General features: G+C 43.6%; 1 protein-coding gene across 2 annotated transcripts in view; it reads right to left on the bottom strand.

Moving 5' to 3' along the window:
* The window catches only part of dok6 (docking protein 6), an 89,537-nt gene extending 75,445 nt beyond the window's left edge, over positions 1 to 14,092 (bottom strand). For both annotated transcript variants that reach the window (XM_083777978.1, XM_083777979.1), the window contains exon 1: positions 13,793 to 14,092. In XM_083777978.1, the coding sequence (XP_083634104.1) occupies positions 13,793 to 13,858 (66 nt within the window). In that variant the 5' untranslated portion in view covers positions 13,859 to 14,092. The remainder of the gene's footprint in view (positions 1 to 13,792) is intronic.
* Between the last annotated feature and the right edge of the window lie 1,426 nt (positions 14,093 to 15,518).

Genomic DNA, 15,518 nt, shown 5'->3' with positions numbered 1-15,518 from the left:
GAGGGGTTAGGGGAGGGGCTGATAGTGTGATGACACGATATTACTGTTTATTTCATTGGCCCGTTTGACTGTCAAGAGTTCAGCCTCCAGGAAGAAACCCTAAATACAAGTTAATACATCATTGCACATAAAAACGACTCCAGGGTGTCTAATGAAGTACTGTCACCTTATAGACACATGAAAAACTGGAAAAATACAAACATTTTGGCACTCCATCTTTAAAACTTTGGCTGAGTTGGCTGCGTGGGTATATAATTGTCCTTGAAGTCACTCAACAAGCTTTGAACTGAGAAGATTGGAACTTCTATTCCAGAGATAATGGCCAATTTATAAACTTGGGGCACATACATATTTTATTTGAAATTTGGGACTATTAATTGATTCAGCATGAAGACTAGAGCATGCCAAATACATAATCGCAAGCTTTGATCCATGTTAAGTCAGAATCCAGCTTGACGTGAGAATGGGCGTAGTCAAGTGTGCGCCCAAAGTCACAGTCAAAATCTATGATGAATCCCACACGTAACATATGGTCGGAAAGCCCCATTATGGTTCGGACCGTAACCGGTTCTGTTTCAGACCCGACTGCATCATATTTGCATTAACGGTCCCTGCAAACAATTCCTAAATGTTCTCATCTGCATTCTTTTGGCTCAGCTGTGTGCATCACAAGCGACTGCGGTGATGTCACACCTCCTACTGTGTGAGTAGGGTGGATATGCCCACTGATCTAGGATCAGTGAGGATCTTCTAGACTGAGAGACGGAGTATAGCGTAAGCACAGCAGGCACCGACAGAAATTATCACACTTGTGGATGCCCTTACAAGATGATGAAAATGGCACACAGTTGTGATGTGTTACTTGATATCACTTCTACTTATTAATATTGAATCATGTTGCAAAAAAAAAAGAACAACTGGGCTAGAGTAGGGAGTATCTGAACAACCTGTGGAGCAACCATGAGGATTAGTGAGCTTTGTTCTTTATGGAGCAGGTCATTAGAAAACACAAAGCCACTGTGGGCATCCATTGCCTTGATGTTCGTCTAGGAAGGACTTCAGCGCAAGACACAGAATGAGCGAGAAATTGCAGATAGATAGGAAGAGAGACAGATCGATGTGGATTGAGAATGACATAGGGCAGGGTTTCAGGGTAAAGTCCTACTTGACATTATGAGACTGTAAGCGAGTGTGATGAAGAGAGTGTATTGTTGAAGCATTGTTTGCCACGGCTCCCCTTATCCCCCCGTTAGTTAATCAGTTGAGTTTTAGACGTTGCTAACAGTTAATAGCAACATTTGTCTCTGTTAAACGACAGAAAGCTTTTTTGATAATTAAGATCAGTGGAGATCAATGATGTGAAATGTTCAACCGAGATCTGAGCAAATATTTATTTATGAAACAAACTACGTACGTAATAGTGCCACATTTTTCACCATGAATAACGGCTGTTGCACAGTTTTTCCCATATCCTGCCGGAGAAACACCATTCATCAGAGCCAATAAGAGCAGGCGATTTGTCTTCAGGTCTTTGTCTGATAGAGGAAGCTGATGAAAACCAAAGCAAATGGCCAAACGATGTATAGCCCTGCATATTTGTGAATTAATGCACTGAGCCCAGCGGCATCAATCACGAAGTGAACAGAAACTAGGCTACGCGGCCCACAAGACACAGCTGAAATCATAAACAAAGTGAGGCGTGTAATATAGAAAATAATATCTGTTGCGGAATATGTACAGTATGTATTTGTATTACACGAAGACCAAAGGATTCAAGATTAGTTGGAAAAAACACAGCTCACTATGGATGGTGAATCACTGAGTCCACTGATTAGCTGATTCACTTCAGCTGATTTCCTCGTCTCATTAGCTAAAGCCCACATTGTCAGGGAGAGTGAGTCTCGGCTGACAACAGCCTAACTGTAGCTGACTGTGTCTTTTTTTGATCTCCACACTGTCAAGTACAGTTCCTAGAGTGAAAAATTATCCCGATGTCGCCCACCATTCAGGCCCAGTCCTGTCATCGTTAACAGTGACTGAACAGAAGGGGCCAGATCCTGTCTTAAAGGGCCATGCCATCTCGGGACAATAGACACATTGTTCCCAGCCACCCCACTCGCTTTGCCCGTGCTTTTGTGGGTCACTGTGCCGCCACCAACATGAGGAACATACCCATAGTATTCAATACATAGCTCTGCTCTCCATGGAAAAGGCCACTGGTCAGTGTGGTCACTGAGCACAAAACCCCCCTTTGAGGCCAAAACACCCGGGAGAGACAAAAGCAGAGCCGAACAGTATAGGTTAATAACTCCACAGAGAGAGAGAGAGGCAGGCAGGGGACCAATGTGTGCAGTGGGAAGAAGTGCGTGCGTGCGTGCGTGTGTGGAAAATGAGCATTTTATAGATAGATAGATAGATAGATACTTTATTGATCCCCGAGGGGAAATTCAAATGGTCCCACAGCTCATGAACAAGCATGAAAAATAATTTAAAAGGTGTCACTAAATATTGCATGTATAGACCCATAAATAACTAAAAGCTAGAAAGATAATAGTCCAGTTCATACGCCTAGCATGTGGAGTTAAAGAGCCTGGTACAAAAGTGCTCTTGAATCGTTTGTTCTTACATGTCACAGAACGAAACAGGTTCTTGTGACCACTTTTCTGGTCTGCCAAGAGTTTGTGGAGAGGATGACTCACATTGTCCATTATGGCCCGCATCTTATTTTGTGTGCATCTCTCCACAACAGACTCCAGTGAGTCCGGCCTCTCCCCCAGTACTGAGCCAGCCTTCTTCACCAGTTTGTTTAGACGCTTGGCATCCTTGTGCATCACACTGCCTCCCCAGCAGACTGCAGCGTAGAACAGGACACTTGCCACTGCTGACTGGTAGAACATGTACAGCATTGTGCTGCACACCTCAAAGGATCTGAGCCTCCTCAGAAAGAAGAGCCTGCTCTGTGTCTTTTTATAGACAGTGTCTGAGTTCAGAGCCCAGTCTACATAGCACTATATGTTTAATATGCATAGTTTCATTATATAGTATTCCACTGTTACGTTCTTAAATTACGTATGATTCATGGTAACTACTTTGTATGTACTGTATATGATGTATTGCCAGGCTTTTTTGTTCTTGCTTAATGTATCAATCGCTCTCGATTAAGAGCGTCTGCTAAATGCCTAAATTGTAAATTGTCTGAAATGTCCTTAATGTAGCCGAGCTGCCTAAAGCCTTCCGTATGAAAAGCTTGACTGATTATGTCCATTCGTCAGATTATAGCTCATTTTATTACACACACACGTCACACACAAACAGATGGAGTGCACAGACAGGTATGCAGGGGTTACAGATTAACAGACCCTGCACACCTTACTAATTACAGTATCTAATCTATAACCGCAAAAAACAGCAAAATCTGCATTTGTCCCCGTATATCCAACTCACATTGGATATACATTATCTCCGTGTTTAAGTGATCAAGATGTATCTGCCTTCCAAAGTTTGCGGGCGCTGGGTAGATAACACGGCCTGGCGGAGACCTGCTCTCAGAGGAGTGTACTTTTCATTGCTATTCTTTTTTTTTGAGTGGTGCAACAACTCCAAGGAACAGCAATGTCCGTGTCCGCCTATGTGACGCCTACTGTATGTATGTGACGTTAATGAGCACGAATATGACTATTAGTACCAGTAGGGGCGCTGTTGTGCCAGAAACAGAGAGAGAGATAGTGCTGTACTGTACCTGCTAATGAGAGAGAGGGGGGGGGGGGGGGGGGGGGGAGTTGCACCACTCAGTTCAGTGATTTTTATATAATATATCATTTTTATCCCACGATTTTGCAACCCATTTTTTCACCCAGTGTCAATTATCTAATGTAATCCTAGGCGCTACACTTCCTCTGCCAACCTGGGGGGCAGCGGACTGACCTCATGCTTCCTTCTATGCATGAGGAGTCCAAGCTGCTTCTTTTCATCTGACAGGGGGGAGTTTCCCCGGCCGGACATAGTGCGTGGAAGGAACACGTTATTGCGACCAGTTCCTTTCCCCTCCATCAGGCTGGCCAGGGAGAGGTAGTTTAGAGACCAGGATTACTGCATGTTTTTTGTGAGGGTACCTACGCTAGGGGACATGCAAACACACAGAAAGGCCCTTTCGGCCCTTTATTGCTATTCATTGAAGTAACTATTATTTGGGTTTAGGGTATCTACTTGATTTGATAGGCGAGCTGTGACAACAACAACCTTGAACTCCATCAGCTGCGTGAGAGAGGCTGTGTGCACACTAATGAATTAGAGAGGAGTCTGTTTGTTAATGAATAAATTGATGCTGAAACGTAATGTTGAAATGAAAGGTGGCTTGTTTTTATTTGTTTTACGAGGAGAGAGCGTCAACATGCCGGTATGACTTTAAAAACAATGTGTGCTATATATGCAGTTACGCACGCTTCATAGCCAAGTCCATTTACACACTTGAAAAGCCCAAAGGAGAGGAAGGGGAGAGGAGAGGGCTCTGTCTATAGAGGGTATGCACATGCATAATGTGAGTGGCAAATCGAGTGAGCGACAGGCAAAGTGAGTTTAACATTGTTTAACGTTGTTTAATGCAATCAGATAGGACTTTTCTGTTTGGATGTAAGGGCTGTCAAGGCCAGAAAGTATGCGCCCCGGCCCCGCATAACTTCCGTGTTTGATGATGATGTCACGTGCATACCCTCTATTGTATATGTTGTTGTGCTACAAGCAAACAGTCAATGAACACATGTTGGGTAATCAAGAAAGTGTGTGTTTACGATACTCGTTTGATCGCTGATGGATGGATGGCTTACCTGATAATGTCAGCACATTATAATAACAAGCCCCCACTGGGTAGATGCCAATAATGAAACAAGCAATGCTGATTAGGGATCCAGTATTATCATTCTGCAAAGCAGAGAGAAAAAAGTTCTCACAACGTACTACTCTGTAGTAAGACGGTGGCGCATTCCAAAAGGAAAAGATAAGCTATCATCGCACTGATAACTTGTAGACCTGTCCTTTTTGGTGAGCGACACCATTAAGCTATGGCGTATAAATAATCTTAAAAGTACAGCCAGCACAATCAATTAACAGAAATATGCAAGGAACCTCTGTTAAATAATTAATTTCATTTCATGACAATAATTTGTCTAAATTGGCCCACATCACTGAGCCTAAGGAAGGCCATGTACAGTAGGCACATGGGTAGACTGACTGACTGGTCTGTCAAGGCAGGAGGATTTACCCGCAGCAAACCTTCAGTAGATGTAATTCAGTTTTGGGCTTTAAAAGCTCCAGAGAAAAGACAGAAATAAAAAATATTCAACGGCTGACCTTTTCTATTTACCTCGGTGACCTAAAGCAGCAAAACACGATCCTAGATGGAGAGACCGCCACGCGAATTACTCAAAGGTCATGTTATTCAGCTTTTCAAGACAGTCAATCCTTCTGATAGCATCGGCCAATTTTTTTTCTTCCGCCCACTGAAAGGAAGGCAGGGCCACGCGCATATCCTGGCAATATCCTGCATCACCTATACTTGGAATACATTCTACTGTACCTCAAATCTCTTCGCCCCAAAATAGTTAATCTATAATAATAGTATTAATAATAATACATGCAATTTATATAGCACTTCTCTTGGTACTCAAAGTCGCTTTACAACAAAACAAAACAAACTTTATTAAGTTACAAGCTTGCTTGTAGATTATATACACTTATATACACATCTTCATACACCGGCAATTCACTAGTAACCCCCTACACACACATCCCAGTGATCCCACAGACTACAATGTGGTCTATCCATGTCTCCCATGAGCATGTACAGTTTGTCTTGACTCAGTAGATTATTAGATTAGATTCAATTTATTGTCACTGCACAGAGTATACAAATACTTAGACAATGAAATGAAGGGTGTACAAAGAGTGCACTGAGCCGCTGCACGTGAGTGCGCCGCCACTAGTTTCTTCCTTGCAGGAAAAAAAAGAAAGATATGGGAGGATGCGGGGAGGGAGGCAGGGTTTGGGTGGGGGTGTTGACAGAGAGGGAGGGGGGGTGGGGGGCATACATCACATCACATTACAATTGTCATTGTATCGTGCAGGCACAGAATCACTTGGGTGGGGGGCAGGGCGGGTTGTAGGTCTGGGCAACAAAAAAACCACTACACGCACGCCACCCCTCTGGATGGAGGGGCTGCGTGCGCGTAGGAAAAGGTGTAGCACAACCGGAACAGCGCAGGTGGGGGTTGGGGGGTGGATAGGGTGAAGGCGGCGTGTGGTGCGAAATGTGTGTGAAATGTCTCGTTAGTTCATTGTTTATGTCTGCGTATCCTGAGCGGCCCTCCCGGATCTGGGTCCCAGGGTCACGTGTCTCAAAGTCCAGATAGTGGGAGGTAAACACAGCTAGCTGTGGAGACTGCGGCCTTGGTTCACTGTATTTTTCATCTGTAAGGGAGGCCGGTTTAATGGCCGGTTAATCAGGATTTTTTAGCGAGGAGACGAACAATATTATAATGGCATACAGTACAAAGCCAAGGGATTAGAGGAATTAATTGAGGATTCAAACACACAGTTCTCTGCCAGCAGACTGTTTGCTTATTTGTCGGTGCATTTGTGCTGTTTCGATGTTGGACCGACCGACCGACCGACTGTGTGTGTGTGTGTGTGTGTGTGTGTGTGTGTGTGTGTGTGTGTGTGTGTGTGTGTGTGTGTGTGTGTGTGTGTGTGTGTGTGTGTGTGTGTGAGAGTGTGAGTGTGTGTGTGTGTGTGGGGGGGGGGGTTACTGCACGTAGGGGTTATAGTAGAGGGTGCAGTGTAGGGGTGATGAATAGGATGCACTTGTGCTCTCTCTCAGCTGTCTGCAAACCAGTGAAGGACATAAAGGTGAGAGAGAGACCGAAGAAAGGAGAGAGGGGGGAGAGAGGGGGAGGTGAATGGTAAACTGGAAAGATAAGAGAAAAACGTGGGAGAGAGAGACTAAGAAGTTTGAGAGTGGAGGTGAGAAGTGGGAGAACAGGAAGAACAGAGGGAGGATTACAGAGCGCAGGGGGAAAGAAAGAACCACTTGTGCATTCGAGGTCATTACACTGCAGCCTCTTCAGACAACAAAGCGACAAAAGGCACCGGACAAAGCAGATAAATCACATCCATCCATGTGTAGAGGTGGAAATACAATCACAACAACACGCCGCCGCCACCACCACCACCACAAGAGTTCTTGGAAACCTAACTGGGGCCATGAAGAGGGGTGGGTGGGTGTTTTGGCTATTCGGCAAGAGTAGCGACGTGACCGCTCGCAGCCTAACCTTCACACATGATGGGGTTTGAAAATGAGCCAATCATATTGACTGACACTGATGAGTTTGGTCGAAGCTGTTTGTTGTTGTAGCCGTTGCTATTCAAAGCACGCAGAGGGAATCACTCAACTGTATTATTTCATAATCGACAATGAATGAATGAATGAATGAATAAGACATATGAAACATCTTAAAATGGCAAAGCATTATACTGTAGTATCTAGACTGAGGTTTAGGAGGTCAACTGTGATAGAACGCCTTGTAGTGGTGCACGGGCCAGCCCGTTGCCCGCAGGTCCCGCGGGTTGTCCCGTGGGGCGGGCGGACGGGTCAAGATTTTCAGGGCAATTATCGCGCAGCGGGCGGGGCGGGTCACTCCCCCCCTTTCCCCAAAAAAGGAGAAAAAAAGCATTCAGGTACCTGCTCTCCTACTCCTACTGCTGAAATCATGAGCTTGTTCTGTTGTTCATCTCATGCTTATGAAAGGGGGAGAAAAGTGTCCTCTCCATCCTGAACTGTACTGCATGTTAAAACAATTCCCCTGTCGGCTCTCGCCCCACTGAGGCTCTGAGTCTGAACCTGGCCGGCGTCATCAGCGCATCTGCATTAACATTTTCTTAACTGAGCGCGTGACCGTGCAGGCGTGCACAGTGCGCACACACAGAATTATAGGATCTACAAGCTCACAATGTGTCGCAGGTGATGCATTGTGAGCTTGTAGAGCGGCTATTTTGGGTGTGCGGCACCGCCGCCGCACAACGAAGTCGAAGTATAGGCACAATCGAAACTAAAATGAGAACATGATGTGTAAGACCAAAATAAATCCCAGAAATATGTAGTATCATGGAGAGATCAACATGCACACTCATAACATTGTTTGTGGTGCTGTGAATGGGAAGAAAATCCCCTTTCAAAACATTCACAAAAGACTGCAGAGTGGAATACTTTTTAATCAAGTTTAGGTCAAGGACCTTCATCAGGACCATAATGATAAAGACCCATGTTCGACCAAAACATTGACTAATAAAGCAGAGAAAATTGGGTAGTCTGTTTTCTGGTAAAAAGTAATATCAAGTCTCATATCAGGCTAATGAGGATATCAATGTTATTGGTTTGACTTTTTATCTAATATAATTTCTTTAGTTTTTTTATTCTCTGATGAAGACATCACAAAACAATTTGCAGTGTTCTTTGCTGATTAAAAGAAGAAGAAGATTGGTGTGCTCCAATGTCTTTCTTGGAGTTCTATATCTAAAATAGTTGACCAGTTCACAGCGCATTGTGCCGTGTTGTGAGCTTGTAGATCTGCTATTTAGTATTTTTGGTCACCAGTCCATCACCGAACTAAGTATAAATCTCAGGCGTTAGTCCTTATACAGTGCGGTGTCAGAGTGGTGTTATTGATCTATTTGTCCATTACTGAGAGCACCAGGCTCCTGAAGAAGACAGCTGAAAAGTGAATGTCTCTACATTTATAATTATCGATATATTGCCCAGCTCTACTGGGTATGAATGTGGCTATGTTGGTCCTTTATGCTTCCCTGCCAAAACTCTGCTGTATCTTTCCACCCCCTGCCTAATATTGTGTCAACTCATCATTTTTTTGGCATTTGAATTGAGTCTACACCGATGCCATAAAATGTTGATGGCATCGAGTCTGCTCTCATTTCAATTTTGGGAAGGGCTGGAAAAGATGAAAGAAATCTTTCCTCTGTTATAATTACTGAACAGTGAACATTACACCTTTTTATACTAACCAGTAAGATGCCTGAGGGCGAGAGGCGACCTTGCCCCAAAGGGTGAGGTCACGTGCATGCATCCGCCTGGGTGACAGCAGAGTATGGGCGAGCGCTGGTCCTTTGGCATGGGGGTCAGATCAACCTATCCGCCTGGGTGACAGCGAACTGCTGGGCAAGCGCTGGCGCTTTTGAATGGGGGGTCAGATCAACATATGGAATGAATTCTGTACTGGCCACATATGGAGTGTCTTGAGTGTACAGGGTTTGATGAGGTCAGATCAACATATGGAATGTCAGAACAGGTCAGCTCCATACAGTATATGGAGATCTAAGGGTGACAGCGGGGGCAGTGTCTTGAGTGTACAGGGTTTGATGAGGGCCCAGGTAGGGCCAGGCCTTAATTTTCTGGCCTGTTAGGTAGATATAGATGTCATCAGGGATCTTCATATATGGGCTTAATTGCGACAGCAGGTCGCATTTACTATCAGGGATCTTCATCACTGATGATGTCACGTGACGTCACGAGACCTGGGCACCATGGGCTTTCCCATGTATGGGGATTTTGAGTGATACACTGACGGACAGGAAATGCACCATTCCATGGTTAACTGCGACCTTTGGTCGCAAAAATGTCATTGTGTAAATAATGTGACAGCACAAATATCCCCACAATAAATTATAGTCACCATGGCCATTGATAATAGTCATCTTTGATTGGCTCAAAGAGGTGTCAGTTAAACATAGTCCCAGACAGGCGTTTAATTATAGTTCTAAAATAAATCAATGCATGCATTATTGTCATGGCTGTCCGCTACTACCTGTCCAGCAGATGTCACAGTACATCATTTTATTGAGGCATCTAAACAGCGGCAGGTATCGTTTCTGTCTCGCAAGTATCGCGAGATTTGGTTGCCAGACAGAAAAAACGGTGGACAATCTTGCGATATTTATCACGTTCAGATACTTAATTTGTGCTCTTTAGATACTTAAAATGACACTCAAAAAGCAACACAGCAGGTAATGAAGTGTTATATGTTATTATTATTTTCCAGAAGAGATTATTTTACAATGGTCTCAATCATTCATGAATAAGCGTTTGTTCATATGCTTGTCTACTCAGCTCCATTGACTCCAAACTATCAATTCCACCAGAGTTTCAGCTGCAGTTTGCCACCGAGTGTGACGAATCTGCCGGTTGGAATCGCAGTTGGAATCGCACGTAGTGTATATCCGAGATATTTGTAATACAGCTTCATAAACATGGCAGTATAGCAGAAAGATAGTCAATTAATTATGTGCAAAAACAGAGAATAATTATATATAAAGAGATAATAATTATATTTTACTGCAACAATGTACCAACAGGACCTTCTGAAGCAGCATAAATGTCTGACGTACTGTGACGATGTGACCAATACCGGGTCCATTATTTTAAAAAATCTATCCCGAAATGGGATTGGATTTCAACACTGCAGCCTAAAACCATGTTGTTGTCCATATCTCCACACACACACCGGGGTCCTCTGAGGCCACCGTCCATCACATGGAGGCCCCCAGAGATTGGACAACATACACAGACACAAGGCCAGAACAAGTGCCGCTTTTCTATGATGAAATGGGCAGCAGGGCTGAGGGAGTGGGCGAACCAAGCAGGACACAATAAACATACTGTTTCCCCCCTCTTTCTCTCACTCTCTCTCTCCAGCGCCTTAAACAGCAGGGATGAAGAGATCTAGAGAGATTGGCAGAGATTAGACAATGAGACGTCCATATACCTCCGGCACAGCCAACGCTGTGCTGTGTGTCCTCTCTCGCTTAGTAATGGGGTACGCTGCACACACACAAGCTGAAGCTCTCCTCCTCTATCTCAACATCTGAATGCATCCAGCTAATAGCATGTGAGGGAGGAATAGACCAAGCCAACTTTATACAAGCAAGCTAATTAGAATATGGGGCAGAAGGGCACCTTGTGTTTTAACCCATTTAGGCCTGACCTCGAAATCTTCTAAATCCTCCAGTTTTCTGAAATAAAATTTGAAAAATAGCAGACCTACAAGCTCGTAGCGCGCCACTCGGTGGTGCGCTATGAGCTTGTAGATCTGATATTTTTCAAAAGCTAAAATGTTTAAAACACCAAAAGGGGTTCCTGCCCAAAATGGGTTAATTTGCTAGTGTCGTGCAAAAAGTCCAGACACAAGGTTTAATTTTCCCCAACGTCAGTCTATTAAGTAGAGCCCCACCCATGTATTGGTTCGGTATCTGTAATTATAATAACCGGTTATAAAGGGTTACAGCGCATTGTGAGTTTGTAGATCAGATGTTTCTGTCTTCTTTTTTTACAGTGTTTATTTTTTACTTTGTTATATATATTTCTTTATGAGTTCATTCTTTTGAAATAGAAACCTTTTGGAATTCTTGGACAAAATATACGTCGGTAATCTGTGGTCTAGGTCTAGGAGGGCTCTTTGAAATTGGGATCTGACCTGATCCTCTAAAGGTGCCCCATGATGCTTAACCCATTACAACCAGGAAAGCTTCTGTCATTTTAGATTTTAGCTATACAACATTGGTTCTCAAAGTGAGTCCTTGGTGGACCGCTAAAGTAGTTAATATAGCATCACAATCATTTTAAAATAGCAGATAATGATATATATCTTTACAATTGAGTTGGGGGCCAGACCAGTTAGTGACGGAAGAGGACCAGTTGGCGATGGAAGAGGACAGGTCACCATGTCGCAAAGGGCACCAAGTCACACACTGCGACGTAATGCGACTATGCAGAGTATCGGGAACTGCCGTTGCCGACTCTGCTCTGACGTCACTCACTTCACCTCTGCGTTTTCAACATTACTTCTGTAGTTTCCGTCTTTAAGTTCTGCATTTTCCGTTTCCGGTCGTGCCTCCTTCCGTTTCTGAAAGTGTCCATTTCACTCACTCCCTCTACATCTATTTCTCTTCAGAAGCGTTAATATTGAATATTTAATATCAGAAATGATCGCAGAACGTCTGCATTCTGTTCACTCACTCGGATGCTAGATTGTGAGAAACCAGCCTCGTAAAACGGCTAAAAGTCGACACACTGGCAAGGCATGCTGGGCTAAAGGTGCATGATGGGAAGCCGAGTTTTATGTATTTATGTATTACTATTATTATTTTTAAGTTCATAGCACGTGAATTCATCTTGTGAGCTTGTAGATCTCCTTTTTTAAGTCTGAACCTCTAGTACTGTACAAGCCCATAGCACGTGAATTCACCTTGTGTGCTTAGATCTGCTACTTGTAACTTTAGAAAAGGCTTGAAAATGTGTGCAAATCTTTGAATACTATATTTTTAAGCAAGCATTTTAACTCAAATCTTTGCTTCTACGCGTCCCTGGAACTAAATATTTTAGGATGGGGGGGGGGGGGGGGGGGTCAGAGTCAAGTGCATAGCATATAGTTTTGGGAGTCCTGCACCTGAAAAGGTTTGTGTGTGTGTGTGGGGGGGGGGGGTCAGTCAAGTGCATAGCCTATCATTTTGGGAGTATTGCACATAAAAAGGTTTGAGCACATGTATTTTCCAGAAAATTGCTAGGGTTTAGAAGGCATTTGTAGAATCGTCCTCAGGTCTTAATGGGTTAAAGCAACAATAGAGTGGTGTTGATGAAGCCAGGTGATGATATGACTATGAGAAAGCAGACATCATTAGCCACCATCATCACACCTCATCAGCAGCGAGTCTGCTCTGTTAGCCTTGTCAGTGTAATGAGCTGGAAGGATGGACAAAAGCAGATGGCTTCATGAGTCAGACAATAAGGCACTCATAATTGAATATAGACCATTATGTGGTGAGGAGGCTATAGTTCCCTGTACTGTATCTCAATGTTAATGCAGCTTTTGTGGTATTTAACAGATCAAATACTAAACCGTATTCAAAACACGTTGCATGTCAGTATCTTCAGTGATGAATGAGAGTTAAGTATGAATGACCAGCAAGTCTGGTCATTCATGTGTTGTCTTGCCTGACTGATTATAAGTAATAATTTCATACACTGTTATTGCAATACAGTCATTGACAGTAGGCCTATGTCCAATGATACACAAAATAAGCCATCATGCCAAATACTCCACACAAAAAACTCCAAACCATTTGCAGTTTTCTTGTCCTGGCTATCTATAATAATAGCCCCAAACAACATGTATTACCCAGCATAGGCCGGGTCGAAGTAATTATAGTCTACTTGTTTAGACATGACCAGGAAAAAGACGTAAACCTTTTAAACTTTGAGGAGAGGAATAAAGTTGTTATAAATGAATACAACGGTTGACGTAAATACTGTACTGCAATAATGTGCGCAGGGGCAAGAGCCTATCAAAACAACCCCTTTTAAGATGTAGCTGTCATCAAGACACAAGCCAAAGCAACTTGAATTCACCGAAATGTGAACGTGTTTACAGACAGTGTTTTCAGCACTGCGTGTAAAGTGAAACCTAGTCATTACAGGAGAATAGACTCTCTAATCCTGTTTTTCCTCTGGAAGCGACCATGCACTGCAACCGGACAGGACAGCCGCCTATGGGGCAAATATAGAGACCCTTTTTTAATCCAGCTTGCCCCTGATGCTATAAACCCGCAAACAACTGGAGAGCCCCCCTCCTCTCCCTCCACCGCCTCCTCTATACCTAGTACCTCTACCTCCTCCTCCTCCTCCTCCTCCTCCCCATCCGCGCTACACAGCAAGTTCTACTGTTACAATACTCACCCCCAGTTTCTTGCTCCGTATCCTCACGTATCCCTGTTTCACTATGTCGTTGAAGTTGGAAGCCATGGCAAAGACGCTAACCCCCTTATAGTTATTGTCCCGGCGGCCCCCCGTTCCGTTCCGTCCCGTCCCGATATCGATAGCGAAGGAAGAAGAAGTCTCTGCTGTGGGAAAGGGTGGAGGGGTGGGGTACGTGTCAGTCAGTCCGACATCCAGCACGGGGAGGAGAGGAGGAGGTGGACCGCACCGCTCCAGGCAGGCAACCTGCTCCAGTGTCAGCGCTCGGCCAGCCGGCTTCAGTGGCGCGTTCCATCCGGGAGACAGGGAGATACCATTCTACTAGCCTGTGTGTTGTAGTCAGCTGATTGAATTCAGCCGAGAGAGAGAGAGATGTGGGGATGGTGATGATGGTGCGTTCCTGGAAGCGCGCCTCTGTGAGGCAGAGGCGCGCTTCCTGGAACGCACCATCATCCTCGCATCGTCAGGGGGCTATTTTTTTTTTTAATACTGTTTTTATTAGGCATTTTTTGTATGACAACATCAGAATATTATCGACAATGATAATGAATAGTTCTGTTAAATAAAATGAAAGAAATAACAGGCAATGTAAATGTTCCACATACAATACACAATAAAAAAGACATAAAATGTGATAAACATGAAAAAACAAAAATCTGTTAAACAATGACACAATGACAAGTGTGATCAGGGGGCTATTTTGAGGCGTAAACTGTAAAGCCTGGTGACGCGTAGCCTCGGTCCCAGGCGTACTTATCTGGGTGACGCGAGGTTTAGGGGGCTATACCTATATGGGGCGTCGGCATTGCTTCTCAACGTGGGGTCCGGCCCAATACTCGGGTTTAGGGTTAGGACAGGTAAGTACGTACCAACTACCAGGGGTTAACTAAATGTATAATATGTATTTAGCCACTCATTTATTTAAAAAAAATACATGTAGTAAATATACAAAAAAAAATACAGTATAGCCTATATAAAAAAGGTTTCCCAGAATTACCAGCTGCCGCAGCGCACTGGCAATTATTTTCTCCAAAATGAAGCAAAAAAAAAGATCAAGAATAAAATTGCTTTGGAAAATGGTTTGTAGTAGCGGCTACTCCAAACCATTTTCTACTACTCAGTAGCCTATGATTTGGACATCCAATGGCATCATCGACCTAATGTACAGTATAGGCCTATTATATCCTTCAACTTGTCTAAGTCAAAAATGACTATCCACAAGTCTGTCTGTCTGTCTGTCTGTCTGTCTGTCTGTCTGTCTGTCTGTCTGTCTGCAGTTACAGTTTCTCGCAAACTAGTAGTAGCCTACTTCATGATAGGCTACTTCAAAATAAATTAAAAAAATGCATAAATGGAAAAACACAGTATGCTTGCAGCATGTTAAGACTAATTTGCATCACTCTTTGTACTTTTGGTTATTACCTGGCTGAGTATGAATATTATTTACATAATTTTAACCAGCAGTCCAAGGAGGAAATACAATGTCCTATTGTTTTGTTATTATTGGGTGGTATGTATACTTTGTAGTTGCTGATTGGTTGTGTAATTAATAAATCCTGAAATGTCCAGCGAAGTTTAAATTGAAAGAAGTGATTTTTGAATGCAAACTGCACAACACATCCAACCTCTACTTCATATCCTAGCCACAGAGACCAAAATGCAACTCTTGCAGAAGGCTATCAAAAACCAAATCACTGAAAACGAAAGC

Source organism: Protomyctophum parallelum, assembly GCF_964188405.1.
Source record: "Protomyctophum parallelum genome assembly, chromosome: 12".
Taxonomy (NCBI): Eukaryota; Metazoa; Chordata; class Actinopteri; order Myctophiformes; family Myctophidae; genus Protomyctophum; species Protomyctophum parallelum.
Note: the sequence above shows the minus strand (reverse complement) of the source record. Positions and strands in the feature narration are given on the sequence as shown.